This window comes from Rhynchophorus ferrugineus, unplaced genomic scaffold (genome assembly GCF_030347505.1).
Source record: "Rhynchophorus ferrugineus isolate W39M unplaced genomic scaffold, kcgeb_rfMv2 rfM2, whole genome shotgun sequence".
Classification (NCBI taxonomy): domain Eukaryota; kingdom Metazoa; phylum Arthropoda; class Insecta; order Coleoptera; family Curculionidae; genus Rhynchophorus; species Rhynchophorus ferrugineus.
The window spans coordinates 23,010,078-23,037,395 of NW_027472581.1; the positions used below are offsets into that span (position 1 = coordinate 23,010,078).

Here is a 27,318-nt window from a genome sequence, read left to right on the forward strand (position 1 = left end):
AAAAAATGTTAACCTAAAAGTGGCTTTTTTTATTGTAAATTTATTTTGCTGAGCCAAACCGTCAACAAAAAATGTTTTCTGTTTTGCGTGCATAATCGGTTCAATAAAACAATGAACACACGTTATCTCAATGCCGAATTATGACGTCAAAACGTCGCATGTTGCCGCATCAACTTTGGGATTTTGTTATATTTATTGATTTTATTTCGCCTCTGACATATAATAGAATTCTCATATAAATACAACAATAAAAATAAAATGTTATCACATATAAGTTATTTTAACATAACTATTTTAACTAAAACATTTGCCGATTTATAACCATTAATTATTATAACTAATATTTTGAAGAATTTTGCATACGTTTGGCAAAGACGCTAGTTTTATAGGCTGATTCGGTTACATGCTACGACATATCAAACATCATTATATCTTCTTTGAATTAGAACGTAATGGGAAGGAAAAATATAGTCTGATTTTAAAGGAATTTACAAATTTTTATATGCAATACTCAACTCAATACAAATTCGACACAGTAATGACTCGAGTTCACTGTTATTTTGAATATACTATATTTGTCAGAATTCAATAACTACCATATTTTTCAGGTTTACCCTCATCGTACATTTGCTTATTCCATAAACTTAAAATAATAATCCGAGATCGTTGGTTTGAGTGTATTATAGGAATAGAAACTGAATATAGTTTTTTATAACAAATCTGACACACCTTATTCGATTAAAATCTTTGTTATTACTAGAAAAAAGATTGAATAAATGTATTATATACATTGGGAACGAGTTTGTAGTTTATACTATGTATTTAGAATAATAAATAACTAGTTTTCGTTTCGATATTATTGATTTCGATTTTTTATTTTTCAGAATGCATATTCATGACCTTGGAAGAAGGTGAATTTTTTATAAAGCCAGGAACGAGACAGCCTGGTGAAACTTGTGGCATCTACATTGCTGCCGATCCTGACCAGAACGTCGAAATAAGATTTAATTATCTCGACGTTCCCTGCGACGATGGAGGCTTAGTGGTGGTAAGAAATTTGTTCGCTTCGTTTCTTTCGGATACTTCTTGGGCGATTAGGCGTTTTCAGTTTTAATTCACACCCTTAAAGCAATAGCTAATTTTGACAATTTCACGCTACATAACTTCCTTACTACTTCGCAAGATCCAGTTCTCTGAGATATTACTGGAAATTATTAAGAGTATATTGTAGAAGTGGCAATGGAAAGAATGCGGAGCGTCTTTAATGGAATTTTATTAATAATTTATAACTAATGTTTTAGGAACGTATGTTAATTAGCACGTGTAACAAATTAGAATATTCAATGAAATCAATATTATTTATTTCTTTATAATTACTAATAACAATTAAAAAAATGGAACCGAAAAAATAAATAAGGAACTCACTAAAAATTAAAAATAGTGAAATTTAGATTTAAAAAAAAATTTTAATATAAAATAAATAACTATAACACATAGTTAATAACTAAAAAAATAATTAAAAACCTTATGTAACCTATCTAGTACACGTATTTTATATTCTACTATATACACACAATTTAGCTCAATTTTTACCTAAGCCTGTTTATCTATTTGCAATATCATTTTAACTATTACCAACTGACCACTTTGAAGTCGGTGCCGAACCCCAAGTGTTACATTAATTTAGATTTGTTTGTTTGTAATTTAATTTTTTGTATATGTCACAAAATCATATTATTATTTTTGTATTGTTTGGGCTAGGCACCGACTTCAAAATAACTAGTTAGTAGTAGTTAAAATAATATTGCAAATAGATAAATAAGTTTAGATAGGTATTAAGCTAAAATGTGTGTATATAGTAGAATAGTATTTTATATTCTACTAGATGTAGTGTAGTGTAGTAGATAGGTTAATTAAGATTTTTATTTAGTTATTGCAACGATTATTATGTACATATTTTATTTTAAAATGTATTTTTTTGTGTTAAAAATATAAGTTTGATTATTTTTTAATTTTTAGTTCCTTATTTATTTTTGAAATCGGTTCCATTTTTGTTAAAAATATTTTCTTTTTCTCTTTTTAGTGTTAGATATTTACTCAATAAATTACGTAGTTATTTTGTTTAATATTGCAATGGGTATTATAAGTAAAGGTGCAGCCCGTATGAGAAAAAATAGGAATAAAAAACAATGATTGAAAACAAGGAGCGCCGCTATCGCCCCGATGTGCGCTACCTAGCCTAGGTGATTTGACAAATGTTCTAACTAAACAACAACAAGAAGTTATTGTCCTCATTGGGAGTCGAAACCGCGACCTCCGTTTGGAAGCTAAAAGGATAAACCATTACACCATAGAAGCAGTTGTCCACAATGTTTTTAGGACGTATTATATGCTATAGTTAGTGCTTCAAAAGCAAACTGAATGGCTTTTCCACTGAACGACTTACGATTTTCCGTCACATCAGCTCAACAATAACATTTTACACAAATGTCTGATTATTTTAGATGAAAAATCTGTGCAAATTTTGTACGTGCCTTTGAAAATTGAGCGTTACTCCCGATTTTCATTTGGTTTCAATGGGACCACCTAGGAAGTGCTTTCGAATAAAGAAAAATTGAAAATTGACGGAGAAATCGGCGAACATATATTAAAAAAAATATACAGCCGAATATAGAACCTCCTCCTTTTTTGAAGTCGGTTAAGAATATAACAATTCTTTTCAACATAATAAACGGTCTCAATAACCTTGTAATTGAATCTGAGGTATTGGTGATTCAAATTCTTCAGTGGCTCATACGATTTGTTATAAGATAGATTGAAACAAAATTCGATCGAATAAAATGAATTCGATATCAGTATTTAACAATTTATTATCGATTGCAAATTATTGATATTTTGTTCAAGATATTATTAATATTATGTATCTTAAACGCTTTCTGATATTTTTTTTATTATGAAAAGGGTTTCACAATAATTTAGTAATATAATATTATAATTTACTTTCTACAAATTTGTCTCATCTTTCTGTTAATATGTCGATACACATATGACGTACATATTATTCAATAAAATTTGCGTTAAAATTGAAATAGCTCATGATTATTAAATTATTTTAATTAAAAGATTATATTAATTATAATAATATTATAAGATTATATTTATAACGTGTTTTCAATCAATCTCATATTATTTTTGGAAAGCAATTTTAGTTGCTCACACTACGTTTTAAATTATGATCTAATAAAAGGCTCGTTTTGATCTAGATAATTATAAATAATTTACATCGGACTAACTCGTTCTTTGTGCTTTAAACTTAATTTGGTCTATCAAAATACGGATATATTGGGGCTTTGTTATTAATACAGCTATGACTATATATATAATAATCTATGGTTGACCTATACGTGTGATATATGTCCGTTGTCTATTATAATGCAATACTTTTAGAGAATAGTTTAACTAAACTTTGACAAACTATAGTCGTAATTTTAATATAATTGCAGCCGCCACTAAAATAACTTATAGCAACTATTGCTGGGCGTAGTACTAAAAATTAGTGCAAGTAATATTGTAAATTATTATTTTATTATTAGCACGAATTGTAGCAAACTATCATACTATGCCGGTTCACTGATTTTCCAGTGTGCATTTTTTTTACTCTATGTGATTCCACAATCTGCCCTATAGGCTATAAGTATTTCTTATGCCTATATTATATTTACATGGCATGCAGAAAATCACTTCATTAAGCGATCTTCTGCATAAAATATTATCTTAATTAATTAGTCTTATTCCCAAGTTTATTCTAAAGTATACATATGTCCAGTAATCAGATCAGGTGGTGTTAAACGTTTTAGTCTACGCACTTCACTATCACGTCGCATATTTAGCTGATTAGCGAGTACATTGGGATGCACTGACACTCTTTCGAAGTATTTCACACAAACACGTTGAATTATACTCGTTATAGGTTCTAGAGGAATATCGCGTTGTATCACTTTATTTAAAATATATTACGGAGCATCAACAATGGCACGCAACACTTTATTCTGGAACCGTTGAATGATGGATATATTAGATTTGCTAGCGGTACTCTATAGTTGGATTCCATATGACCAAATAGGCTTGAGTATAGACTCATACAGGAACACCTTGTTATCTATTGATAACTTGGATTTGCCAATACATTTGATATAATTTCGGTCGAATTTGTTTTTGTTTAGAGAGTATTGCTTCTTCCAGGTTAGGCGTCGATCTAAGTGCGTAAATATTTAACTTGCTCTACTTGGGGGAGTTGACGATGATTGATATTCACTGGTGGTCTAGTGTGCATGAAATTGTTTTGATAGGTCGCTGTGACGCTATCTGTAGAATTCTATTCATTGTCAGTGCTATTTTTTGTACTGCACCTTTCGATTAAATTGAGTCAGTTCCGATGTGTGGATATTTTTCAAAATGGGACAACAATTAGCGCCACCTTATGCCTCAGTGAATTTACTTATTACCATAACTTCTTAGTATTTAGTAAAAAACTCTGTGTGTATATTAGTATTATTTTCCTCAAGACTCATAACTCTTTTCAAATAACTCATATTTTTTTAAATATTTTTTTTTGTAACTGGGTATACTATTAATATTAATATAATAATATAATAATAAATTAGTAATATTTAGGTTTGGTCTGTTATAAATACTAGACATAGTAAAAGCCAATAGCTAAATATACACCAATTTAAATAAAATATTTTAAGCAGTTTCTAGGTGTTTACCAAATGAAGTTGTATTTACAGATGCTGTAGGATTATTTGCATATTTTCTGCATTCTAAATTATACTGGTTGATTTAGGAATGCTTGGTAAATTAAGATTTAGTTGAATGAAATTTTATAAGACTATGTTAATAATTAAATAGAATTGAAAAGGAAAAAATGATTCGTTGTTTGAATCAATATATTTTAAGGTACTATAGTGGAGTTGATACTACATATATATGAAAGTCTATGTTAATTACTAAAATTAAGCTTAGCTTAGCTTGAATAACTTTCGTGAGTTGTCTATGGGCAACTTGTGTCTACTTAGAGTCTTCCTTATAATGTTCTTCCACTTGTGGTGACCTATACTCAGTATTATGATGGATTTGATTTTTGGCACTGACACTTCTTAATATCCTCATGAACTATGTAGTCTTTAGTAGCAGACTATTTAGAGCTCGATGCTCATTTATTTAAGATATTACTTATAGTTCTGCAGTAAGCCTGTTTTGCTGGTTTAGATATCTAGTGCGAAAATTATATCGCTTTAAAAATTGTGATAGCAAAAGATCGGAAAAAGTTGTTACATTTTGAATATTTCCGTTTTGTTATAATATTAAACAGCAATGTACTTACCGTGTTTCTACTAATATTCGGCGTACATTTATTTTTTAGGTTAAAATAATTAATTTTAAAAATATATTAATGATAACTATTTATAAAAATTAGTTCGTCAAGTCACTGACATGTTAATTTAAAATCTATGTACTTTTACTAAATATTGGAACAATCAACCACTGATAAGAAGATTATTGCTAATAGTAATGGAAAGAAATCAGCAGAAAGCCATAGACAGAATCTTAATGAAAGACATAATCCTATTTCTCGCGGCAAAAAAGGATAATCACTTCCCAGATACGCAAAAAAAACTTTCCCAAAACCCTTTAATCTAGTTTGGTTTTAATTTCTATGATTAGATTTGGTCGCTAATTTTTTTTAGTCGGATCATAATTTATTTTTTCGTTATATAACAAAATTATTTTTCTCGATCTTAAATACCTCAATAGATTCAAACCGATAATTTTTCATATGTATTCTTTAATTTATTCAGAAGCCTGGTGGAGCTAAGTAAGGTGAAGCAAGAGATGATTAAAAAGCAGTAAGAAACGAATATCTGACCATTTGGATTGTTGAAAAATGCATAATGAAACATAGGGATATCCTAAAAGTATCGATATTTCAACATATAGAAATTTTAAAAAATATCTATATATTGATTTTGATTTTTTAAAGAAACTATCTTTATCGATGTAACGGAGACGAAAAATATCGCTTTTTTTGGAATAATCATGTTAGATACCGATATTTTACAAGAGATATAATATTAATATTTTTAAGAGAAAATAAAATTAATGATATATTAGCCCAAAAAATCGATAATAACCTTTAAAATTATGTATCAAATTTAAAATGTTATTAAAATTAATTAAAATGTTCTTAAAATATTAAAAAAATATCTGTAATTTCTTCGGCATAATGAATAACGGCAGGATACTAAAGAAATTATCAGTATCACCTCTATTTTCGATTTTCTTGATGCATAAGTTTCTGTAGTGAAACCTTTGATAATAATTATTTTCATACAGATCAGTAGAGTATTTTTTATTGAAGACGATTCTATGGATAGAGAATTGCCTCTTATCGATATCAAACGTTCAAATTGTCGTATCCAATCGATTAAATATATCCAAGGACAATTTGTCTAAGTTAAAACGGCTCTAGGAACTAGGTATTCAACTATTTTTGACTAACATATCCTTAATTTAATAGAAGAATATATATATATATATATATATATATATATATATATATATATATATATATATATATATATATATATATATATATATATATATATATATATATATATATATATATATAATGGAAAGTTTATGGGGTGAACAAATATGGATTAATTTAGAGGAAAAAAATAGTAAAACAGAAATATTGTAACAGTAAAAACAACAATTTTGTTTCCATAGTAATGACTTATATGTAAAATACGAATATGTTGCTAACGGTAATTTCGAATCGTATTCTAATTGCGCTTGAGTAAACATTTGCCAAGAATAGAGTTAAAATATATAGTGGCTGTTTATGGTTAAACAAACTTTCTTCAATTTTGCGAAGCCTTTATCATTGTCTTTAACAATGCCAAGGGCAAGATGGCCTGGCTTAGAGTACGAGTTCATGCACGTCAGAAGCAGCAACAGTTAGCATGACACAACGAAATTTCTTTGCTATTCTGCTGGCGCGGTTCTTCTGTGATCCAGAAACGAGCAGTATTCTACTACGATTAGGAAATAGATCATGGTGCTACCAGATGAGTTAAAATTCTGGAAATGGCAATCGCTTACCAATGTTGTAAAGTATTAAAATATGGTAGGGAATCCACCCGCCCCCTAAACACTTATGCTTATCCGTGGTTACAAAGTGATGCTTGGAAAATTCGACAATTTCACGTCTAACTTCAAAGCGTTAAATCATAAAAGTTTATCGGTAATATTCAAATAAGAAATAAGTTAGCAAAATCTCAAACAGTTTTAGATACAAAGAGAAAATGTATCACTTACTAGAAGCGCTGTTACCATTACCAAATGAAGATCATCAATATTTCTTATTTACTTTATTCTATTCTTTATGCCCAAAACGAACTATTCTCCAAAAACTACAAAAGTAACTGAAGATATCGGAATAACGATTTAGTCAAAATATTTAAAAGAGCATTGGAGATTAGATGTGATTTTACAGCCATAACAGGTCAATTGAAAAGTCCCCCCTGGCACATAGGTGGCGTTACTAGAATTAAATCCATATGTTTTTTAGTTAGCCCTGACCCCCTAAAGAAGCGTGTACAAATTTGAGAGCTATCGGATCATTAATTTGTGAATTATAACATTTTGAGTGAAGCAACCTTTGTGATTGTGAAAAAAATTGATAAAAAGGAATATCGCGTGTTGATAAAATATTGCTTTTTGAAGGGAAAAAATACAGTTCGAGCAAAAACTTGGCTTGGTGGCGAGTTTCCGAACACTGCCCCACGATCAAGGATTGGTATGCTAAGTTTAGACGTGGTGAAATGAGCAAAACGGTGAACGCAGTGGACGCCCAAAAGAAGTTGTGACCGACGAAAATATTTTTAAAAATCCACAGAATAATTTTGAATAACCGTAAATTGAAATTGAATGAAATAGCAGACACTGTAAAGATATCAACTGAACATGTACATCATATCTGTGCAAAGTGGGTGCCGCGCGAGCTCACCTTTAACCAAAAATAACGACGAGTTGATGATTTGGAGCAGTGTTTGAAGATGATCAAGCGTAATAAACCCGAGTTTTTGCGTCGATATGTGACAATGGATGAAACATGGCTCCATCGTTTCACTCCGAAGTCCAATAGACAGTCATCACACACGATAAACCCGCTCCAAAGAGTGGGAAAACACAACAGTCGGCTGGCAGGATTATGGCGTCTGTATTTCGGGATGCGTATGGAATAACTTTCTTGTAAAGGAGAAAGCGTAAACAGCGACTACTACATAACGTTATTGGACCGCTTGAAGGACAAAATCGCCGAAAAACGGCCGCATTTGAAGAAATAGAGAGTGCTGCTTCTCCAAGACATTGCACCGTGTCACAAGTCAGTGAAAACGATGGCAAAAATCCATCAATTAGGCTTAGAATTGCTTCCTGACCCACCGTATAGTTTCATTAAGTATTTTTAATAACAAGCATAGCTTTCCTTCCTTGTAAACCAAATATCGCTGTTTCTGACAGTAACTTGTTATGGTCACATCATTTTGAATATAAGAGTTAAGTCACCGTGAACCAAAACTGATTGTAGTTTATTCTAAATCAAAAAAAGTTACTAAGTTACATAAATAATTCTCCATCAAATGAGGTATAAGATCTAAAGTTGAGATAATACAGAAGGGGAAACCAGAACAAGGTAATTGTTACAGTGGTTCATACATTTCCTCGCGAGTGTATCGCGATCCGAGGCCATTTTAATGATTGCGAAAAGTCTGTTATCATTAACTACTCAATGCGGTTCCAATCCAGAATCTAACAATTCAGATTAAAATCTACTTTCATAATTATAAAAAAATATTTGTATATAATTAGTCCTTTAAAATTATAGTCAAATACAAATATAATACGACATTTAATATGATTATTTAAGTTTTAATACAAACGTCACGGAGGATTTAGAGAGGAAAATCCGTCCCCATAAATAACAAAAATCTTTTCCGGATTAAATGACCAGGAATTGTTTAGACAAGTATCATCATAAACAATGCGAGATTTTCTTATCTCATTTACATAAGTTTAATGTATATTTTGGTGAAGGTACTGCGGCGTTACAAAATTATTTTTTCGGTGGTTTACACGACAGAGTGAAACGCAATTTATTAGATGACAGTTTGCTTTGTCTAGTTCAGAAGTTTGCGTAGTAATTTAGAGCCTTGTCATGCTAGTGCTGAAGCCTAAATTAGTTAAATACTAAGTGGTTTGCCATACTGACCGATAGTTGGTAGTTGGTTCAAGCTGTCCTCTATTATTAGCTTAAAAAAATATAAGGTTGAAGTTGGGTCTTAAGAATATGTTTTTGAAGATGAAAACCGCTTTGGAACTGAATATTTATTACCAATATGCTTTGCTTATTATATTTTAGATTATTACGTGTTTATATTTTAGATTACGTTATGTTTACTTACATTTAAAGTATTTTATTATAAAGGAAGTTAAAATTTTCCATATCTTAGGCAAGAAATACCTTTCCATTTTACCTTTCCAATTTTTAAAGAGATCATAAAAATACTTATTAAAACTACACGTTTTAACAATGAAAGTCAGACTTTAAAATAGCTTGTATCTCATATATTTTCATTAGTTGGATTAAAAAATCTAGTAATAAGTACAGTTTTTCGATATTGGCAGACATGTTAACTGTTAAAATGCAATTAATCCAACTCAAAAAGACATTCATACTATTTCTGTAGTGATTGTTGAGATGATGTTGACGTCATAAATTATCAACATGCCACGAATATATGTGAATTCTGTAAATTTTTTGTACATTTGTGAGGAAATAATATTTTCCTCACAGAGATGTATTTTGAGATCTCTTATGGAGGCTGCCTACTGGTATTATTTTGGTACGAAGTTTAATTATAAGAAAACTATGCCACCCTATAAATATGAGTTGAAAGTAAAAAACGAAGACATCGTGTAGAAAGAATTTAATACATTTATACATGTTCGGTTGTATATAATTCTTAATGTATGTTCGCCGATTTTTCCGTCAATTATGGACAGATTTTCAAAATTCCTTTTTTATTCGAAAGAGTGCCCTTCCGAGGTGGTCCCAATGGAACCAAGTTAGGATAACATGGGCGGACACATGACATTGCTGAGCTGATGTGACGAAAAATCCGAAGTTGTTTAGTATAAAAGCAATTCAGTTCGCTTTTTAAGCCCTAACCATATCATATGAGAAATTGTAGAAACATCGTAGGCAATTGTTTCTATAGTGTAATTGTCAGAACGTTAAGCTCGCAGGAGGAGGTCGCGGGTTCGATTCCCAACAGAGCAGCAACTTATTTTTTTCTACTTTGGTTGGAACATTCGTCAGATCACCTAGACTAGTTACCGGACTTCAGTGCCTGAAACATAACTTATTCTCAATCATTGTTTCTTTATTCCTATTTTCCTCATACGTGCTGTAATTTTACTTGGGATCTCCATTGTAATACTTAATAAAATAACTTTGAGTTAATATCTAACACTAAAAAGAGAAAAATACAATATTTTTATGAAAAAAAATTGAACCGTCTTCAAAAAATAAATATGGAACTCACTATAATGTAAATAATAATCAAACATAGACTTTTAACAAAAAAAAAAACGTTTCAAAATAATACATGTACGTAATAATCGCTGTAATAACTAAACAAAAATTAGTTTGAAGTCGGTGCTGAGTCCTCAAACAATACAAAAATAATAATATAATTTTATGTCATAAACACAAAATTAAAAAGGAACAAAACAAATCTAATTTAGTATAACTATTTGGACACGATACCGACTTGAAACTGATTTTTATTTAGTTATTACAACCATTATTACGTACATATTTTATTTTAAAACGTTTTTTTTTAAATTAAATATCTAAGTATAATTATTTTTTAGTAATAATTTCTTAGTTACATTTTAGTGAGTACCTTATTTATTTTTCGAAGTCGGGTCATTTTATTTATAAAAATATATTATTCATAAAAGTATTTTATTCATATTCTAAGATCACCACATGGTGTGTCACTGTTGCACATATGTTTTTAACATTACTTAAAATAATGTATATCTAACTATCTATCAGTTCGTACACTAAATAACATATACTTATTTCAGAAACAGGGGAATAAAAGGGAAACATTTCCATTACTCTGGTCAATGGATGACCAGAAAGGTTTTACAGAAAAATTCTCTGATAACTGTAATTAAAAATAATGTCAAGATATAACTCAGTATTTACTGTCAATGCCAATACCAATTTATCAAATTCACTAATAAGTCAAATTTCCCAAATTGACCAGAAAAAGTTGCTGATTCCCCACAAATCGGCCTCAAAACTATTTTATGAAATCAAGCAAGTCTCAACCGCTTAAGCATTATTTATTTTTTATAATTTCATACTGTGTATATGTTGGAATCCTATAGTACCTGTATTTAGTCGATTGCCGTTCTCTGTTTTTACATTTTAAGTATAACAAATATTCACTTGATCATTACGTTTAAAAACGACCGCATCAGCAATAAGGGATCCCAATTTTTATGTTTGGCAACAAGCACTCCTGCAGCAATGCCATTCAGATGATAAAATCGTTTAAATCATTCTTAATAGTTAAATCATAATAAAATATTTTATAGAGTTATAATAGAGTTAGAAGTATGGGGAATATGGGAAGATTCCCCGCAGATTGGGAAATCCCCCACAATTTAGCAACGCTGAATGTAAACAGTGACTGTATTGAATTCAAGTTAATAATCTATCTTAGAATTCCAAGCCTCGACTACCTATTTTGGGGTGATTTTGGTTTTCATATTAAAGTGTAAATACATTTATGTTTCTCCTGCACATTCCTTAGATTTATCTTATTATTTTAATACTTTCATCTATGTGTTCCAATATAATCCATAATATTTCTCTTCTTACTCTGTTAAATACTTTGCTAAGTCTAATATTATCTAATATTAAAAAAAAATAAAATAAAAAAATTCAAAAAATAAATATCAACAAGTACTAGTAACGAGTATCAGTATCAATTTTTATTTTAGAGTATTTAAAATTGAAAACGCATTCGAGCTTTTATTCCAATTGCATCCATTTATTTCAGTGAACTATAATTATATATTCGTCAATGTTGGCGCTCAACGTGTCAGATATTATTGAATAAACTGGATAGGAACGATGTAATTTCATTGTATAAATAGGATTGACCCCGGATCCAGGATATTCTTGTTAGTTATTTTCTATGTCTGGTAGAAACAAATTGGTTTTACCCCGACAGCTAACTGAAATAAGGAAGGTCATTAATTAACATATCGTACTTGAAATTAGTGAGGATTTAGTTCTTACGTATTTAATTGTTTTGAATATGTTGATTATTACCGAAGGTTTAATGGTAAATTATAATTCTTCCAAAAGTAACTATATGACAATTCTGAAGAGAAAAAAGGTACTCCAGGAATAAATATTAGTCTGGAACAAGTAACTGGGGTTTGCAGCAGACATTTTGCAAATAAATTATTTCTATATTCATATATGGAGAGCAATTCGAACTAAATTATATTACTATTGTAGTTTAAAAGAAAACAATGATTATTTTGTAAGAAAAAGAGTTGGTGTTGCATTGAATAGTGATTGCAATGATATATACTGTGATGTAAATATCTTTGAACATATGACACACTATCTATGTTGTATAAAATAGTACATGCATCGGTAATATAACAATAAAAAATAGACAAACTAATTGAATCATTTAGTCACTAACACTTTCACTATCATAATGAATGTTCAAGTCAGTTACTAAATCATAAATTTATAATATAGCGAACACTTATTCATGATTCCACCATTTGTCAGTTTTTCTTTTGTGTACCTGATGGAGTTCATTCAAACCAAAGGTATAATTGTAGGTAATGCTTCTTTCCACAAGACCAAACAGTTCTTCATTGTATATTCCTCTCGGCCAATAGGTCCATTATAATAATTCTCTATATGATTTCTATAGGATTAAATATGCAATGATAGGGAGGAAGGTATAATACTCAGTGACCATATTACGGTGCATATTTTTTCAGAAATTTTTGTAAAAAAAAGGAAACTATGCAAAAATCCAAACATTTAAGTTTTACCGAGTGATAATTTAAAATAGTTCTCCCATAAAAAGCTGCATATATTCCTGAGATTTTCTGAAAATACTTCCCAGATTAACAATTTCCTCTGAAATAATTGTATTAAATTATGATTATATTGTACTAGCGACCCGCCCCGGCTTCGCACGGGTGCAATGCTGATACTAAATTAAATAAACTACAGAAAAAATATGAACGTTGTATATAAAAACATAGCGGCCCGCTCCGATTTTGCACGGGCATAAAATATATATGCCTATGTCACTCAATGAAAACATGATTAAAATCGATCCAGTATTTTTGGTTCATTCATTACTGCCCTTGGCCTGCACGCATTAAATTTGGAGTAAAACAATTCCTCTTCCCCTATACTTACTATGAAGATTTCCTGCTATCTTTGGAATATCTAAATTCATACAATATTTATTACATTACACATTTTTAAACGCAAATTTTAAATTTGTAATATCTCCGAAAATATTTGTTTAATTTACATGCTGTAAGGAACCATATTGATCTATATTAATTACACACTGTATTTAAGGTACTTAATTCGATAAGGATTAATGCCGTATTGCTTAAAATAGCTTCGTAAATAAACCATTTTCTCACGTAAAAAGTAAACAATAAAAATGGTTAATGTGGGTTATCCCTAAAAGATAAACATATACCATCAAGGACTTTTTTGTAGACCTTTTTATGGTGTACAATACTGTAGTACATTAATTTGATCTAACTCGTAGGGTTAGGCAGCGTTTTTGCTAATTGCTAAATAAGCCTAAAAAATAGGTTAATTTACGACATCACGTTAGAAACCTCTAAAATTAGCAATGTTGCCTTAGTATATTATGCATGTATTATACATATGAACCTTCCTCTTGAATCACTCTATCTATTGAAAAAAAACCGCATCAAAATCCGTTGCGTAGATTTAAAGATTTAAGCGCACATAGGGATATAGGGACAGAAAAGGCGACTTTGTTTTATACTATATAGTGATTTTCAATAAAATAATACTCACTTTTTTGATACATACATACATATATATATATATATATATATATATATATATATATATATATATATATATATATATATATGATACATAAACATATATTTGTTTCCGAAAAGAACGATCATCAATAAAGTAATCTTGATTAGTCAACCGATTCGCTTCAAGACGCGCGTTCTTTTTGGTTCATACTAATATTCAATGTACTTATAGTATACTAAAAATAGAAATATAAAACCGCATCAACATTATATCTAATTTTATCAATACTTACCTCTTTAAGACATTTTACTGGTAATCCAGTACTTCGTCCTTGTTCAAAGTAACTCATTAGAAATGCAATCTGTTTAAAGTGTTAAAGTTTTTAAGCAGTTAAAGTTCATGTTAAGCAGACTTGAAAATTATTAAAAAAGAGCAACACAATGTTGGCCACTTTATAAACTCTAATTATTATCAACAGCAATAGGCAATACGTTCAAGGTAGTGATTACATTGTTCACTGTTATTTGAGATGACTGAATGAAGACATTATTGAAAATAAAACTGAAAAGGCAATGTTTAGTATCAGATAACATAATAATGGAGAAAAATTTTAAAATGAATGGTTTTTCGCAATAAAACTTTGAATTTACAAAAAATAATTGTAGTAATGATATTATTTACTAATATTCTACTACTGATTATTTAGTTATTTGGAAATGTTCCATAGAAAGAAACAAGAAGTATAAATATACTGCCATTGACAACTATCGCCTGAAATCAGTCGAAACAGTAGATAGTCGCAAAACAGATGAAACAATCGATAGTCAAGAAACTAGCGATTGAAAATCGTAATTACTATTTTCAGTCAAATGCATGGTTCGACTGTTTTGTTTTAGTTCGTTATGTCAGACGAAGATGTACGAATCTTTTCCTGTGTAAATTGTGAGAAAGGAAAAGACAGAGATAATCGCTTGAAGCACTTAATACTTTCCAACGATAGTGTAAACGAGTCGGAGATGTATAAATTCCTTCACGATCTTACTTTAACAAAGAAAAGGAAAAAAATTACTGAATACTATTATAGTAATACATAACATGCAATTTATAATTTCATTTTGAACGAAGTAGAATTGCTTTATATTTTAATGTTATGTGGATCTGTAAAAAGGTATGGCATTTTTCTATGGAATGGAATAATCCCCACAAATGTTTTATTGTATTTTAATGTGTTAATTGCTATTTTCAGACAATATGCTATAATAAATATAGACAATACAATAGAAACAAAACCTAAAAACTAAATATGTACAATAATCATAAATACTATCTGAAAATTAAACAAATACCTAATCATAGAGAAAAACTAATCCGTGACATAATTCAAAATAATCTGAATGAAATGATATGAATGCTTTATTTATTATTGAATGGAAATATTTTTTAACAAGTATCAAAAAAGTAACCGAAATATTATCTATTATTGTCATTAAATCAGTCAAAATATTTTATTATTTATCATCATAATTTTAATGTTTTTATCCTATTACATGAAAAATCTTGAAAAATATCATATGAAAATGCTATAATATTAATATGCAATATATCATAAAACTATATATATTACATATATATAAATTTATGTAAACGTAGGTAGGGTACATTCTTGTCAAGGTCGCGGCTAGGACTACAGAGCCAGAACGTTATATCGGACGAATGAAACTAGTAGAACCAAAAACAGTAACTAAAAGTACGACTGAAGCAGTCGATAGTAAATAGTAACAAACTCAGTCGGACCGAAAATATCGACTGTAAACAGTCGATTAAAACAGTCAGGTAGAAAGTAGTAAAATCAGGCGAACCATTCGGTCGATAGTTCCCAATATTAAAATATACTGTACGTTAGGAAAAATTATTAGAGCTTTGTTAGGAAGCGACCTGAATAGATAATTTAATAATCCCAACATCAGTTACCATAAGGTAATCGCAAAACGTTTTTTTATATCACACAACTGAATAATAAAATTCCATTATGCTTTTATAAACGCCATCCAAAAATAACTCATATGATAAAATAAAATCCAGATAGCGGCCAGATAGGAGATATGAGTTTTAAAAATTAAAATGCGAATACCGTATGGCGTCAAATTACTACATATCTTTATGATCAAAAATTGTCTATTGCAGTAACATATTCTGATTAAAATTTCTGGGTGGGAATTTTTGTTAAAATCTAAATATTTACAGCAATACAAATTTTTTAATATAGCGTTAGGAAAATATTTTGCATCAAATATATCTGTAACTTTGTCCGTTTGTCCTTCAGTATATGTCAACTTTTTAATGATTGGAAAGTGATGCATTTTATTGTTAGTATATTTAATTCAAAATGGTAAAAAGTTAAAAGGCAAGCTGACCTAAATCAAACCTAATGAATCAATAATAATAGTTCCATTATACGTATCAGTGAATGAAAACTATTACGAAAATTTACCACATATTTTTAAGATATGAAAAATACAATATTTAGATTGGAATGGGTAGATTAGAAAAGTTCCTAAAATGAGTAGCATCAAAATAGATTTAGTTCTGTTAATATCATAAAGTAAGATATGCAACATCATACTACTTGGTAGACCAATTTTTGATCAGACAATTAGAAGGTTTGACAATTTTCCAGATAATTTTAGATTAAAAGTCTTTTTTTAGGTTAATAACACTGCCCTTTTTGGATTTTTAAAACAATCTGAGATCGATTTCTAGATTTTCTATTATAACAAGATTGTTATTGTCAGAATAATGAACCTACATCTATAGAAAATCTACATCGTTAGAATAATAATAATAATACAGTCTCTATTTGACTGCGTCGGAGTTAGATATCCAATCAAAACATTAATTCGTCGTGAACATACTCTGACCGTATTTGAGATTTGATTAATGAAATAGACCTTACAATAATCACAATAGTATCTCGTTTTAAGCTGATTTGGCACTCCATAAAGAAGAAACCGGCAATATTTCCACATTTATTTGGTTATATTTTAGAGTGTATACTTTTTCCAACTAGAATTTATATGGGGGGGGGGGTGACTAAATCTACTTACTGTTAACGTACAGACCCATAATGCTCAGCTTTAAGTCTACCGAATGGCGAGTGACCAACTTAGAGATATATCATCCCAGAAGGCATTCAGTCTTACTCCGCTTAGTGATGTCACTCTTGCCGAAAGACAATCACAAATGTTACGACCATACCCCACCAGGATTCATACCTTGCGACTACTGCGGCAACCAAGCCAATAATTTTGTTATATTTAATATGATATGAACTCTCTGTGCAACTTCACATTTTCTTGCTTTTAATTCGATTAAGTACCGTGACATTTTTACTGTTAAATTTCCAGTTATTTTTCGAAATTACGTATTCAAATATTACAATTGATGACTAAAATATTAATAAAAATGTGACAAAAACTGCATAAAAATATAACAAATTATATAATTGAATATAGTAACTAACTAAAAGAACAATAATAATACATATTGTATATCATATATTATAAATCGATCCATTCTATGTATACAAGCACCCAAGTACCTTACTTTAATAAACTTTAATAGAGAGTAATAATTAAATATAGAGTTAATTGTCTGGGATCGATTTAGTCCTTTCTGTTGGGAATATTGAAACAATATTTGTATTAAAAATAGTTTAAGTATAACACATAGAGAAATTTCATGAAAGAAAATTAAGTGTAATTATTAAAATAAATATATTTGCTCAAGGCTACTTAACCAAGATAGTTTGTTTCGGATCTAGCTCATAAATTCAGGAATGTACATCCTTGGCTAGTATGTTTTAGAAATCATTTGAAGCGCTGAACATAAGTTAATTTTTTTCATCTCATTGGCCTTTAGGTAATTGTGAAGACGATGAATATCAGGGCTTTAAATATTTATATTCAATAATAACCAGGGATGAAACGAAAATACTGTCAGTGGGTCTTTGAGCTATCTCTTTTATTTTATTCAGCGATTTTGCCACGTCTGATAGATCCTATTAAATTGGTGGCACTAAACAAATATGAAAAAGGAAAAAGACGGAAAAGATAATTTTGATTTTCAATGTACCAAACTTTTTGTTTATAAATTTATATATTTATATTTTATAGATATATTTATTTTTATTTAATAAATTTATTTCTGAAAAACATTGTTTTTAATTAAATATCATTGGTCAATTAAACATGACGTCAAGGCTGTCACGTGCCAAACATTACTAACTACTAATCTTACAGGTGCCTATAATGGAGATTTATATTGACCAATCAAATTACTTGAACGGCCAATTATGGTGCCCTCTGGATGTTGGGCTAAGCAAAATTTTGCGCCAGAGTCCCTTATTGAGTTACATCTCTATTACTCTATGGTACAACAGTAATAGACGACAACTGTCACTCACTGCTCAATTTAGTTTTCACTCTTTCCAACTTGGAAAGGAAAAAAGAGACTGGAATAAAAATAATTTTATTGCGAAATAAAACAATGACGAAATACTGAGATCCTACGTTTTTATTCTAGATATAGTGTTGTTATTATATATTTAAATATAGTGAATCGACCAATAAAGCTAACAGAAGCGAATTTGAATAAGCTAACGCGCGTCGTATTTTGATAAGTGCGAAAAAAAAACCTTTTGATCTTTTTCCCTTTTTCAAGGTGGTGGATGGCTGGGAACTGAAAGGCGAAGTGTTTCCGAATGCGGCGGATCACCCCAAGAGCTTCAAATCGAGATTCAGCGACTTTTGCGGCAGAAGAAAAATTAAACAAGCTTTATTGAGTTCGCAAAACGTCGCTCTTATCCAGTATCGTATGCCCTCCAGGGCAGCCAGTTTCAGTTTCACGGTGCGATTCGTGAAAAATCCCACTCGTAAGTATAATACTAAGTGTCTATGTTGTGTAAAAATTGTTTAAGCTATAATATAATAGTAATTCATACATAAATGGAGAACGTAAAAATGGGGTGTAGGGTTAAGAATATTTTACGATGTAATTGAATATATATATATATATATATATATATATATATATATATATATATATATATATATATATATATATATAAAAAGTTTTTTAACTATTTTTTGTCTTCATTATATATGAAGTATATATATTCATTGATATATTTCAACCATAGAACTTTACTGGGTAACAATTAAAATCTCATCACGCAAAGACAGTTTGCAATATTTTTGATAATTTTTTCTGATCCACAGAACTCACAGAAATGTAATGAACATTTTTCTTTAAAACAGAACAATTAATGAATGAGAATATACCATTGTGATTAAATTTAGTCAAAAGAATTTTGAAGTATTGATGTTTCAGAGGTAAATGCGTCACTTTTTTCCTCGTCTATTTCATCCTTGTTTAAAGATTTATTTGATTCTCCTGGGCTGTAGACAAGAACTGTTTTTTTACATTTAATTGTCACTATGTGGAACGATATACCATAGAGGGGAAATGTGCAATTCCATCTTCCTTTTTGATAATCTTATCACGCTTCACTTTCATCATTATTTTATAATTTTATTCTCTTTTGAGTATGGTTACAATTTTTGATAGGTGTACCTTTTGTAACTCATAACATATAAAAAGTCAATTGAAAAATCCCCGGCCTGACGCATAGATGGCGCTACTAGAATTAAATCCATATGTTTTTCTGGTTAGACCTAACCCTTAAAAGATGCGTATATAAATTTGACAGCTGTCGGATCATTAGTTTGTGAATCATTACATTTTGAGTGTGAAAAAAATGGATAAAAAGGAATTTTGCGTGTTAATAAAATATTGCTTTTTGAAGGGAAAAATTACAGTTGAAGCAAAAACTTGGCTTGGTGCCGAGTTTCCGGATACTTTCCCATGTGAAATGAGCACCGAAGACAGTGAACGCAATTGACGCCCAAAAGAGGTTGTTACCGACGAAAATATTAAAAATTATTTTGAATGACCGTAAATTGAAACCGAATGAAATAGCAGACACTCTGAAGTTATCAACTGAACGTGTACATCATATCATTCGCGAATATTTGGGTGTGAGAAAGCTCTGTGCAAAGTGGGTGCCGCATGAGCTCACTTTTGACAAAAAACAACGACGAGTTGATGATTCGGAGCAGTGCTTGAAGATGATCAAGCGTAATAAACCGGAGCTTTTGAGTCGATCTGGGATAACGGATGAAACATGGCTCCATCATTTCACTCCAAAGTCCAATCGATAATCATTCGAGTGGACTGCACAGGAAGAATCCTCACCAAAGCGTGGGAAAACGCATGGAATAATTTTCATTGGCTACCTTAAAAAAGCAAGGACCATCAATAGCGACTATTACATACACCGTTTCACAAGTCAGTGAAAATGATGGCAAAACCCATGAATTGGGCTTCCAATTGCTACCACATCTACCGTATTCTCTAGATCTTGTTCCAGCCACTTAATATTTCCTGTTCCCAGATATCAAAAGAATGCTCGCTGGGAAGAAATTTTCGTCGAATGAAGAGGTGATCGCGAAAACTGAGGCCTATTTTGAAGCAAAGGACAAATCGTACTACAAAAATGGTATCGAAATGTTGGAGGGTGGCTAGATCAGTGTATCACCCTTGAAGGGAATTATGTTGAATAAAAAAACTAATTTTGCACTAAAAATGTGTTTTACTATGGTAGGCCGGGGATTTTTCAATTGACCTGTTAAGTTCGTTAAAACATTTCACTTCCACATACACTTCCAAAATGTAGCTTTATTGAGAATGGCTTTAGCCAAGAGGCATGAATTTTAGACATATTTTCAAGCGAAAACGAAAATATATTTATTATCCATTTTACTAGGTATTTACACATATTTAAAGAATACATAAAATAAATTAAATTTAGAATCTAAAAACTACAAGCTGATGAAGTGGAGAAGTTAAAAAAATTGCAACCTTCATAGGAATCTGAGAGCAAAAAAAAGAAGTTCCCTTTTCTATAGAAGTGGTGTTATCGTATAAAGTAGACAAAAGGCTTGACTTTTGTATTTATTGTAATACTTACCGTTCGTAACGAAGGCCGTTCGAAAAATTGATATTTTATATTATTCAGCTTTTAGAGTCGATATTATTAAGTAATATTTTTGTTTACAGATTCTAAATATCAAGAAAAGTCAAAAATAAGAAATAGTACTATCGACAGTTTCTTAGAAATAGTGTAATAATTAATTTAAATTTTGTACTACTTTCTTGTCAACTTAATCTTTAATCCACACTTGGGGCCAACGACGAGCACTTTAAACATGTTCGTCACGTATCCAATTGATTTAAATTTCTGTGATTTTGCTTTTTCTGAAGTATCTTTGCAACGTTAATAAAGACACGGGTATTTATTTAGTCTGAAAATCACATCGTTGCTTCAGAAAGTCGGTGCGAAATAGGAATTTAAATAGATTTTCTTGTAAATACTTTCAACAAAGATATTGCCATCTATTAAGCTTCGTTTAATTTTACTTAATGTACCTTAAAGGTTGTTTTGATATTTTAACTATCATATTATTTGATAATATTGTGAGCTTAATTTACTGATAATATGTTTGTAATCGGGTTGGGTAAAATATTACCAGAAATAAGAGTCCAGTGATTATAGATCTAGGAGGCTCACATGACATACAGGCATACATAACACAATTATGTTAGTTGAAGAAGTTAGGCTCTCTGAAAACATCACAAGCTAATTATAAATGTTTGAATATTGATTGATGAAAAATTAGCTCGGGGTAATAGTTCTGACTTTTTATCGTCCTTATCTGCATATTCGTATGGCAATTTTCATTGGAAACATGTCGAGGAACATTAATAATAATTATTTATGCCTAATATTTCAAACCAATTATGTTTTTTTATTAGAGTCTTAGAAAGCCACATAATATGTATGCCATATAATATGTTGAATAATAATGTCGAATAATATTTCCAGCTTGTATAGGGTGTCTAACTAGTGTTTTTATAGTTAAGTGCTCTATATTATTACAAAACACTATTGGTTATTCTAAAGCTGGGCAGGTGAGAAATAATTAATTAACTAATTATCTGAAGTGGCTCAATGTTAGATGTATACAAACTTTGAACAAGTTTATGAAAGTCATTTCAAAAATGTCAATTCAAATGTCACCTTCAATTGTTTACCTTATTTACTACGAAAAAATCTTTTAAGTGAAATCAATATCGACAACTCGTGTTACATAGCAATACCATTTTTCAGAAAGCCAATTAAACAATGTTAATTAAAAATAAAATATGTTCTTTGAAATTTTTGAATGAAAAAATTTTTTTCTGCTTATTTACTTTTGATTTTTCTAATCTGTTAAATAGAAAAATTACGAGAAATAAACAAAGATGTATACATCCAAAATTAATGAGTCAATTAATTGAGAGTATTATAAAATTAAATGCAGTAAAACCAGTGAATATTAAATATCGTAGACGTTTTATTATTAATATTTTGATAGGTTAAATTGGTTTTGAGGCATAAATGATAATCTAATTATATCCAATTTATTTTCGCTTGTTCGGATTAAAGCGTTTTATTGTATGTGAACTGAGCACGCAAATAATAGTAATTAACTCGTTAAAACAAAATATTTTCAAAGGTTTTCGAGATAAAATTAAATTCATATTGGCGAAAATTATTAAGTTTATTGAAACGTCAAATAATTTTTTCCTGTTTATTTTAAATGGCGTCCATCACTAGGTATTTATTTTTTTCATTTGCAGATACGCATAAAAAATTAAAAAGATTTTCATCTAAACAATGTAACCTGTTTGATAAATATCATGGGTTAGATATAACTTTAAGTTAAACCGTTTGTTAGTAGATTATCATAAGTTCGAACACTTTATCATATCTGTAATTATAACCCTTTTTTAATTGCCTAGCTTAGTTGAGCCATACGTATAGCAGGTCAATTTAAAAGTCCCCAGCCTACCATAGTAAAACACATTATTTTTGGCAAAATTAGTTTTTTTTATTCAACATAAGTCCCTTCAAGGATGATACACTGATTATATCGACTTTCCAACTTTTCGATACCGTTCTTGTAGTACGATTTGTCCTTTGATTCAAAATAGGCCTCAGTTTCGTTGATCACCTCTTCATTCGACCAAAATTTCTTCCCAGCGAGCATTCTTTTAAGATCTGAGAACTTCCTGCTTCTTTCAAACGGTCCAATAACGCTATGTAAAAGTCGCTGTTGATGGTCCTTTCTTTCTCAAGGTAGTCAATGGAACTTATTCCATGCGCATCCCAAAATATAGTTTTGGTAGGGGTTCATAGTGTGCAGTCCGCTCGGATGACCGTCGATTCGACTTCATCCATTGTCAAATATCGACGCAAAATCTCGGGTTTATTACGCTTGATTATCTTCAAATACTGCTCCGATCCGAATAGTTTATATATATATATATATATATATATATATATATATATATATATATATATATCTATAATTATGGTTATTCTGGACTAACATATGATATTTTTTGCTTGTGGTTGTCTCATATATCTTTTGCCAGTTAAAATGTTATTACATTTATATAGTTATAGAACTGTTTCTTTTGCTCTCAAAGGCAATGAAACGGTTTGAAATGGAATTTTCAATCGATTCGCTTGATAACATTTTCCTCTCCTTTTAGATCTTGTCCATCGTATGCCAATACCTAGAAACAGTTTATTGGACAACTGCTAAACTGCTTGAATGTGCTTTGAGAGCTTAAATGGGATTTTCCTCGAATAAGTTTTGAAATCGTTGTTTTCGTGCATTTTGTTCTTTGTCATGAGCATCAAAGTCACAACTTTGAAATCGTTGAAATAGAAATCCACAATTGGGATGTGATGGAACAACGTCACAGTAAGTTCCTAAAAGGATTCGGTGAGCTTCCGGAGCAGATTTTTTCAAATCAACAACAAAAGTATGTATTGTCGAAAATTCAATTCATTGAGCACATGATTAGCGTTTGGGTATACTAAATAATTCAAAATAACACTAAACGAAAAAATGTTTTTTTTATTTAGATAAATGCCTAAACTGAGGAATTTAACTGTCTTATTTGTTGTTAGCTATTTGCTGTCATGCTGTACCTTCGTCTGTGAGTTTGCCTGTGTAGATCTCAAATATCACTGTTTCTACCCAATTTTCCTTGCTATCCCACTATGAAATGATTTACCAGATTTCTACTCCAGATTTTAATAGTCTATGGCTAAGAAACTGAGCTACTGCAATTTCCATTTAGTGGCCCTTCACATTGAACTGTTTCTCTTCAGTTGCGATACTTTTGCCCGAACTTAAGTACACCAAAAAAACTCTTGGAATAACTGCTGAACGATTACTAATCCAACGTCAATCTGTCTTTTTTTCTTGATGATTAATTTTATTCCGGTTAATTTATTCAGTTATAAAGAGCCTTAAGATCTCCTCAGTATAGACATTACACCAAGAACTATTAATCCACTTGAAAATATTATGTTATTTAACTAAATTCTAAGGAAGAGGTGACTTGTTTAAAGGTGATACAAAGCGACAGTGTATCTATATATATATAGTATATCCCCATATAATTTTCTATTGCCTTTATTTTTGTGCAAATTATATTTTTAAACCTTACATTACAAACTTGTTACAAACTATAGTATTCACAAATAATACATTCAAAATAAGCTTTGAGAGCTTCCTGTAACAATAATTAACACTTTAAAGCTCAGAATGCATCGTGCATATTTTGAAACTTTTAGTTTAGTGTTTCGGAAACAATGCTAACGGCGAAACTTTTTATTTTTTCATAGAGGCGAATAAAAATGTTTCGGACGGCTACTAATGAGCAGCAGTGTGAACAAAAAACCGGCTCAGGATGTAACGCATTTGGAAAAATCTCCACGTTCAAAATTTTTATATAGCCGCTTTCCTTTTTACCGTTTTTTATAATTCTCATTTTGTTTATCTACACATTCGCTGATTTTTTTGAGTTGTTACTGTTGTTGGAAACAATTTAAAAATTGAGTGGCTCTTTCTGAAATTTCGCGGGGCCGGTTTCCTTGGGCTATTACGTGCTTCTTTTATTATATAAGTGACAAGATTTTAACTTTCATAAAAGTTTTCTCGTTGCTTGTGTTCAGTTATTATGAAACGAATATTAACTTTAATTCTACTTAAATATGTTCTTGTTGGTAATATCTAAACAAGCTTGAAACATACATTTTAATTGTTTATAATAGGCTGGTATTACAGTTATTATTAAAGACTTTTATAGTAATAATATACTATAGGGAAATTATTAAAAATACATTTATTTTCTAACAATTTCGCCACGTTAAGTCAAACACCTATTACACTTACGTCACTTACTGTTTCCTAACCATCATTTCCGCATTCCAACATTTGAATTTTTTAAGGCGCTTCGATTTTATCTGGATTATTTATTTTATATTTCACAGTTTAAAATTTGGTGGCTTTGTCCAACCAATGGAAAGGAAAGGTAAACTAAAAAAATTAACTGGGACTTATCAGGGCAAATAACCGAAACTTGCCCACAGACGATTCGCCGATAATGACCGTACTGAGTATTAGTTCTTGAGATATTTATTTTAGTGTACTTGAATATACAGAAATGTATTATTTTAATTAATATTATATATCAAATACACTTCTGATGTTATATTGAAAATACTGTGAAAATAAATTTTAGTAACACATCATTTTAAAATTAGTCCTTTTACCACATTATAAAAAACGTGATTAATTTAATACATTATGGCTGAATTTCGACTACAGAGCGATCACTAGTTTTTATTATTTTGGCGACAATGTTGTAGTATTACTTGCATTATATTTGATCAAATACCAAATATTATAATGATTTTCATGACGGGTGTGAAGTTGTGCGGCAACCTGTTGCCAAAACATGGGTAATTTTTTCAAGGTGCATTTTCAATAAACTAATAACATGTAACATACTCATATGTTATAACACACTTCAAAATATTCATATGATGTTACATCCATAAATATGGCCACTTTATTAAGTCTTGTTGGAATTTACCACCATGTCCTCGTTGAATTACGACATTTGCTGAAAAAGGACTATATTTTTCTAATCAAAGTTTATGTAAGTCTATTTTGTGAATTCCTGATTATAGCTTTCGGATTACAATATTAAAACTTAGCGCCCATTAGTATTTCTTAAAGCTAAGATCTTGTCACAATCAATGATAAACAACTTAATCAACTGTTAAATTTGGTGGTTTTGGCATTTCACCACATAAAATAATAGTGTTTCTTTCATTCATTATTGAGTTATTTACTATATAGAAACCACAAACATGGAACACTTTAAATATGATTTCCGACTCTGGCTACATTTCTTATATGATTTCAAAAAATCTACTGCCGGTGTTCATCAAATTATTTCTTTAGAAACTTTTGGTGCTCTGTCCCATCGAGTTGCTTGGTTTTGTTTCCAATATTTTGGACATTGGATGTCAATAAGAAGGAACGACTTGTAGGGTCAAGAATTTGTATGACTATTTGTACGAACATCCAGCTGAAACCATCAAAGACATTTTAGACAGTTTAACAATTGGTGAATTTTCAAACGTTTACATGCGATAGAAATGCGATGATTGGATGGTTTCCGAACCAATATTGTTTTTTTTTTGACAAGATATCATCTTGTTGCAAAAAAGATGAAAATAAGTTATGTGGAATGATATTACATTAGTATTAATATATATTACACCAATTTTTCTGAATAAACCTCCTTTAAAAGTAAAAAAAGGGATCAAAATACAAACAAAACCTAAGAATAAAATATTCTAGCACAATCAATAAAGTGTGATATCTATTTTACCTCGTTGGAGGCTTGCTGGAGTTTTCCTTTGTGGTATCCATTTTGTATTGACATGTAGCATGACTATTTGTATATCTATAGTACTGTGCTGATTTTCTAATATCTGATAGCAAATGACAACACTAATAATCACCTAGTAATCACACAGGTAATAATTTAAATATCAC

At 30.0% G+C, this 27,318-nt stretch overlaps 1 protein-coding gene across 2 annotated transcripts in view; it reads left to right on the top strand.

Moving 5' to 3' along the window:
* LOC143191569 (corticotropin-releasing factor-binding protein) overlaps window positions 1-27,318 on the top strand; it is an 80,453-nt gene that overhangs the window by 25,059 nt on the left and 28,076 nt on the right. For both annotated transcript variants that reach the window (XM_076396778.1, XM_076396779.1), the window contains exons 3-4: window positions 885-1,048; window positions 18,947-19,157. In XM_076396778.1, coding sequence (XP_076252893.1) covers window positions 885-1,048; window positions 18,947-19,157 — 375 coding nt within the window. The remainder of the gene's footprint in view (window positions 1-884; window positions 1,049-18,946; window positions 19,158-27,318) is intronic.